Raw genomic sequence first — 7,463 nt, forward strand, 5'->3', positions numbered from 1 at the left:
ATGCATTTGTCAAAGGGGGGGGGGCTCTTCCACCTTCAATACCATGACTAATGTGAGAACCTTGAGTAAGACAGTGAGCCCACTGCTCCGGGTGTGTGTTCACTGCTGTGTGTGTGCACTTAGGATGGGTTAAACGCAGAGCACTAATTCCTAGTATGGGTAACCATACTTGGCCACATGTCACGTCACTTTCACTTTGATATTTTGAAATCATGGCCACACTCAACTTAAAAATGATTTAAAATCTTAGAAAAACTCTAATCCCATTAAAACAGAAAAGGCAAGAAAGCTGATATGAATGTAATTGTTCGCTAATGCGTGGTATTGTTCATTCATATGCATATGCACACACTAATTAGGGCTGGGCGATATGGACAAAAAAAGAAAATAATAAAATTTTTCATATCAGTCAATATCGATAATTATCACGATAAATTTCAAATCTTTGTTTCTTTCAAGTTTAAAGCCAGATTTTTTGCTCCTAAGTGAAAGCTGTAGTAACCAGACCATTAATTGTGGTTTAAAAGTACTGTTTATGGTTAGAACATGACAAACACGTCATGTTTTTGAATTCTTTACACTTTTCCAGTCATTTTTCCTTAACAAAATATCTTAATAGAAAAATGTATTTCTAGTTTCTGCATGTTAGAATGAGTGATATTGTTTCAAATCATGAAACCGGTTTGTGTTGCCTGACTTTGATGATGTGTTTCTTCAGCACAGTTTGCAGTGCAGGCTGCAATATTAATATTACATTTTCTTGTCTCTTAGATATGCACATTTGACAGTAGCTTGAGTTAGGATGCAGATGTAAATTTATGTTCATTATCAAAAACAGTAACATCTGTAAAAATTGTAACAGCCTCATTTTTATATGGTGAAATTTAATTATTCTGACCGTTCCAGTTTTATTAAAATTAACCACTGGTCTTCCATAGTTAATGTAAAATGTAAGTATATGGTTTCTAGGTATTTGTATTAAAAACAGTTGTCTAAAAACATTAAGTATAAATGCTCAAAAGCTTAGCTTAATCACAAAAAGTACTGTAATTATATTCATTGCTCATTTAATACATGTCTACATTAATAATATAATTAAATTCGATATGAATATCCCACATTTCTGCCACAATACCATGGTGCAGTTAGTGTTACTACAGTAAATCCATGGTAAATGATGGCGATTTGTAGATTGAAAAGCCTTCTGACTGTATTGTTGCGCACAGTGTTTCTTCAGTTTGTCAGCACTGTTTCATCAGGCTTTAAACTACTTTAAATCACCAAGTCTTTTGTGTTTTTCGCTGAATTCAAGTGCTTCACACTGGATCTCACAGTGCTGTTTAGTGTTCGCGTGACTGAGACTTATCAACCAGTAAACACATCTGCTCTAAGCTCGGACTGCGCTGCTGTTTGTAATTTGAGCCGAGCGGATAAATGGTCCGTGTGGCGCGGTTCAAATGAATAGCGTTGTTTTGTTCCGCTTTTAGCGCATAAACATTATATTGAACATTTATCGAACTCTTGTTATCGTTTTATCGAGGAAAATCATATCGCGATAATTATTGTTATCGTTTTATCACCCAGCCCTAACACTAATGAATAATCATTTTGGATTGGTCAGGCCCGTACTATTTTTTTTATGTTAGCTTTAACTAACTGGTGACACAGAGAGAAGAATGGAGAGAATTCTGGCTGAAGGACAAAGCCGGAACCAACAGCTCCAGGACCAGCTGGTTCAGCAGCTTGTCCAGACACTGAACAACAGTCTCTGCAATCGGCTAGACAAAGTTTTGCGTGAAGAAATGAAGAAGACCGTCCCACAGTGTGAGTGCTGATGTTCTGAACACAAGAGCTGAACTGTACTTTTTTCTTGTAGCATTCAATATTACAAAGAACATCCTGCTCTTGTTTTCTGACTGTGAAATAGTTGGAGCAAAGACTTTTATTGATTTAAGTTTTATGTGGAGCTTTAGGTGACCTTTTGTTTTGTTATGCAGCCATATCGAAGAGTCTAGAACCTGTGACCAGCCAGATGAGCTGCACCATTGCTGCCAAGTTAACCGCAGTGGAAGTAACACTGAAGGAAAATGTCACCAAAGTTGTTAAATCCAAGGTCAGTGGCTTAAAGTTTGAGAAACAACACTTTTAAATAGTTTTTTTTTTTTTTTTAGTATCCAAACTTGACACTTATGACATTATTTTTTACAAAGGCTGAGTTAAAAACATTTCTGTCTGGAAAGAATGTTTCTCTGAAAGACATACTACAAACTGAGCTGTTCAAAAGAAGTGCACCAACTTCTATGCACCAATGTAGCACTGAATAATTCATTGTGGAACACGGAACAGGCACAAACTGGGGAAAACTCATAACTCTTCTTACTTTTTGTCCTATTCTTCCGTTCACAGAACACTACGGATGCTATCGGTCGTGCTGCTGCTGAGGCCATGCAGGGCCCCATCCAGTCAGCCTACAAAGAGACCTTCCAGAGCATCGTGCTGCCCGTGTTTGAGAGAGGCTGCCAGTCCATGTTTCAGCAAATCAATGACAGCTTCAAACAGGGAACCCATGAGTGTAAGAATTATCCCATCTGACTTTTTGTTTTGCTTGTTTATGGTAATGAAAATATAAGTGGAGGTTATGAATGAATCTAGCAGATTGTTGAATGCTCTTAAGCCTGTTTGCACATCTTGCATCTGTAATGCAAGCTAATTAATAAAACGCTTTTGCTTTAAGCAGTGTTGTAATGTATTGCTGTAACTAAATATCTAATGACTTCACATTCTCCCGCAGACATCCAACAGCTGGAGACACACATTAAGAACAGGAAACAGCGGGACCAGGATGTACGGGATCCTGTGATTGGCCAGCTGCAACAGATGATTGACACGCTCCAGAATTCTCAAGACCAGCTGGCCACCACTGTGACGGCCAGCGTGTGCTCTGACGTTCAGCATCAGCTCCACATGATCGTGGGAAAGTAAGGCCACACGGATGCAGCACAAAGTTCATCCAATATTTGTCAGAAATCAATGTAAGGAAAGGAATGTTTATTCTCTTTCCTCTTGTATGTCTTTCCCTTATGGAAAACTTTATTGCATGAATAGAGGAAGCGATTGATTTAAGAGTTCATGCAGAGAAAGCATTTTTTGGAGCTCTGCATTGAGTACCTTGCAAATTGATTGGCAGGTGTGGCACCCAGCCTAATCCTGGGTTTAATTTCTGTCAATAAAGCTGGTTTGTTTCCCTCCCACACAATTGCAATATAGAGTATGTAGTATTAAATTCAGGATTAAATCCCTGTGGCATTTGAAACCAAAATGGAGCTAAATATTGTTTGTTACATTGAGATTTACATTGCAGTGCTGTAGTTCCAGTTAATTCAAATTTAGTCTAAACCAATACTCTTAAAAGCTTATATAGGTTTTTAAACACTATACCTTGTTTTAACATGTTCTTCGTCAATGGAATCTTCGTCGATAAATTACAAACAAAAAATAACCATGAGATTTAACCGTAATTAATAACCATTTTAGTGTTATAGTTAGGCCTGTCTCGATAATTAAATAACCGTATAAATCGCGATTATTTGATCTAACCGTGGTTGTCTGAAACAATTATCGTGATTGATTATTATGCTTTTCAAGGAAGAGTCATACACCAAAAGAAACAGAAGAGCACCAGTTTGGTTTTCATGCACTGTATAGCCTATATCATCTGAAGCCATTCCATATCATAATGTGAGGGACAGAATTATATTTACATTGGTAAATTTAAGTTTACAGAAATTGATCTTCCTTCTGCTGGAGCTGTCAGTCATTCTCCACTCAGCATTCAAACAGCACGTCACGTTCAGTTATGACAGTCAGCACGGTAAAACTCTCTCTCCAAGATGATATATTCCCATTATAATACTTGATGTGTAGATAAAGGTCTGGGGATTCGCATAAAATGACATCTTGCTGGAGTTCATTGCTCTCTCATTTCTCTTCTCTTTGTTTGTACCGTGTGGAGTGCACCGCTCTGTAACTTATGTTGCTTCAAGCACATCATTCTGCACCCTAGATGTGCATAAGAGCTTTGTGCCGCTCTGTTTGAAGCGTTTCACGTTATCAAATTTTTGCACACAGAAAGATTATTAGAAGCCTTTCTTTTTCTCATGATTTCTATCTTATTTTCATGAATGTATTTTGTAAGAATACAAGATATTGTTTTTGCTGCTAAATTATACCGTCAGCTAGTTTAATTTCATAGCTTATATATTTTTATTCAAATGTAGTTTTTCTCTGTAATGAGGAAGTGAGTATTTAGTGGATTATGTTTAACAAAGGGTTTAATAAAGAGTGACCATTAGTTCCACAAACACAGTATTGATATTCTGTTGTGGTGTAGAAAAAAAAATAGCGCTGGTGGATCGATATTGGCCGATTCTTAGAATTTGGAATACTCCGTAATCTTACACTGCAAAATAATAACTCAAAAAAGATTAAACGATAACATCATAATTATATTCTGAACCCTTAAATTAATCAGTATTATATAATGAAAGCCATAAAAAGACAATTAATTGTGATAATCTGCATAATCGCCATAATCTACAAAGCCCTAAAACAGACAATTAATCGCAATAACCGTGACTATTTTTAGACAATTAATCGTCAGCCAAATTTCATAATCGTGACAGCCCTAGTTATAGTGATATTTGCCCATTTTTTAAATTATTGCCGTCTGCTACATTTTACTGTTTGGCCAATAAGTGTCGGAAGCTGGACATTTATTTTTAAGGTGCTGAAAATCCCTGAACACAGACACACAGGAGCTCCCATTCTACATCTTAAGTTACTGTCTTTGTGTATATCTTTTCTGTCTAATAATTTATTATTTATTTATTAAAACCGTTAAAGAAAGTAAATTCTATCTATCTAAAAAGTATGTGTTTGCTTTTCTGTTATTAATAATAGGAAGGCAAACACTAACACTTTCTAATGTAACTTTGTCGCATTCAGCAAATTTGTATTTATATAATTAAAACATCTTTGAATATGTAATTTATTGACAAGAAAAGTGTCACTTACAGTTTTTATTTCCTTTTTAGTCATGTTTGTAGCTTTAGTAGGATATTGTAAACTAGAGTTGGGTTACAGAATTTTTTCATCAATTTTAAATTATTTTTCTTATTTATTATTTTTCAAATGATTTCAAATTTAGTAATTATCCTGCAATGAAATTGATATTTTTTTACATGTTATTTTCTCTTTTTAGATAATGTGATATCATGTATATCAGCTCTATGATGGCCATCAAAAAATCCATATTGGTTGACCACTACCTATTTTTATCCTACAGCGGTATTCAATGATGACAAATATGTTATTAAATACACTCCATTAGTTTGTTAATTTTACAGGAAGTATCTTGTCTTATAATAAAATGTATGTAGACTAAAGGTGTCTGTCCTATCTGCAGTCTGCAAGACTCAATCCTGACGCAGGTACAGCGCATAGTGAAGGGAGAGGTGAGTCTGGCCATGAAGGAGCAGCAGGCAGCTGTCACCTCCAGCATCATGCAGGCCATGCGCTCGGCCGCAGGAACACCTGTACCGTCCGCACATCTGGACTACCAGGCCCAGCAGGCCAGCATACTGCAGTTACTACAGCAGGGCCAGCTCAATGAGGCTTTCCAGCTGGTTGGTTTCTGATGGCTTCACACACTCATATTTCTCAAGTCAGCCTGTGTCATGTTTTTGTGATCATGTTTTTAGGTCTTTAAATGGTTATTAGGGGAGTATTGATTAGATAAACTTCTGTCAATGTCTTTTTTTACACACTTTTACAAGTGTTAAACCACATTATTTAATCATTAAAATGTATATAACTGTAATTAAAATGCAAAAAACATCAATATATGAGCTAAAATTAATTAACTATTTGTATTGAAAAACATCAGAATCTTATAAAATCACAAAATAAATGTATTATATTAACTTAAATTTATTATATTAACATTGTATAACCACACAACGGTTTACATTTTGTGTAACAGACAGCATTTATGGGAATGTGTACAAAACTTCTTCACAAAAACTTCTTTACAAAGTCTTCTCCATTGAGGAATCAGTAGCATCTATGTCTGTAGAGATTTGTTTAAGTTAAAGGCACAATATGTAATTTTCGCCGCTAGAGGGCGCATATTCAAAATAAACAAATAGACAAAGGCATAGTTTGATGACGCAGTGACTGAGTGTGGAATCATGGGAGTTGTGGTCTTCATCCCCACAGCTCAAGCAATCCGACGGGACTCAGACAGAAATCATGTTCATGGATGAGCTAATGATTTTTTTAACGTAGTAGAATGAAGCAGAAAGCTGAAAGCTGTCGAAGCGAAATGAGGCCGCTGAACGAGCGTGACACACGGCTCAAAAGCAGCGGAGCTTTTATTATGCCACAGTCGACCGCTTCCGCTCCTTCCGGTCGTGAGTATGTGGGGGGAAAAACAGCGCTGTTTTATCATACTAGATACATTTGAAAGTTCTGTTATAATGCTACTCTGTGTGGTCGTCACCTGTCTAATAAAACGCACAACATATTAAAGCGTCTTTGGTGTTATGGAAATCGAGGGGTTATGACGTCATTAACAGGCGAGACAATGACACTAACCTGAACGCAAAAACGCACAACATATTAAAGCGTCTTTGGTGTTTTCTACAAAACAAAACCGGAAATTGAGGGTGTATGACGTTACTAGGCGCGTTTCCATTACCCTTCAAATTGCGCAAATTGAAATTGCGAATTGAAAATACACCTAATGGAAACTCCGTCATTTCGCAATACTTTTGTATCGACATTTATAAAATATCGCCAAAGTTTTGCGCAAATCTGTAATGGAAACGCGCCTATTGACAGGCGACACAATAGCTGGGTTTCCATCACCCGGCTTTTATGTGCATTTTGAAGTATCGCATCAGAATCGAGAGATGGAAACAATGAAATTTCGAATAAAAATGCCTCAAAAAAGTTTACGCTTGCTTGAGGTGGTTTTTGACTTGTGTGAAAAAGGGTTAATGCAAATAATGGAAGATGGAAATGCATTTTGCGAATAAATTCCTCCAAGCACATCAAAAAAGTCATGTGACTTTGCGCTATGGGACGGCAAATCCTGACTAACCAGCGGACCGATCTTGTTCCACAGCATCTGAAATGTTGTTATATGGTCATTCGGAAACGCCCGAGCAAAGTCTGTCATCAAAATATTTCTGTATAATTGCATAACTGCATTTCGTCTGCTCGTTCTGAGGTGCAAGCAATTTATTATATAGGAAAATTATTATATTCAGTATATTCAGTAACTTTTCTTAGTGATTTATAGTGCCAGTTTATCAGGAAGTGATGATATTGTTCTCTTTGACTCGTTGGATGGAAACTATGCTTGTTCGCAAATGTTTTGTGCGATATTCCAATTTTGCGCA

At 36.5% G+C, this 7,463-nt stretch overlaps 1 protein-coding gene across 1 annotated transcript in view; it reads left to right on the forward strand.

The window, feature by feature from the left end:
- Window positions 1-7,463, forward strand: part of LOC107726309 (enhancer of mRNA-decapping protein 4-like) — a 42,197-nt gene that overhangs the window by 22,428 nt on the left and 12,306 nt on the right. Inside the window, exons 23-27 of the mRNA XM_016535854.1 lie at window positions 1,669-1,824; window positions 1,998-2,113; window positions 2,407-2,572; window positions 2,792-2,978; window positions 5,465-5,684. Coding sequence (XP_016391340.1) covers window positions 1,669-1,824; window positions 1,998-2,113; window positions 2,407-2,572; window positions 2,792-2,978; window positions 5,465-5,684 — 845 coding nt within the window. The remainder of the gene's footprint in view (window positions 1-1,668; window positions 1,825-1,997; window positions 2,114-2,406; window positions 2,573-2,791; window positions 2,979-5,464; window positions 5,685-7,463) is intronic.

Source organism: Sinocyclocheilus rhinocerous, unplaced genomic scaffold (assembly GCF_001515625.1).
Source record: "Sinocyclocheilus rhinocerous isolate Xijiao unplaced genomic scaffold, SAMN03320098_v1.1 scaffold553, whole genome shotgun sequence".
NCBI classification, from domain to species: domain Eukaryota; kingdom Metazoa; phylum Chordata; class Actinopteri; order Cypriniformes; family Cyprinidae; genus Sinocyclocheilus; species Sinocyclocheilus rhinocerous.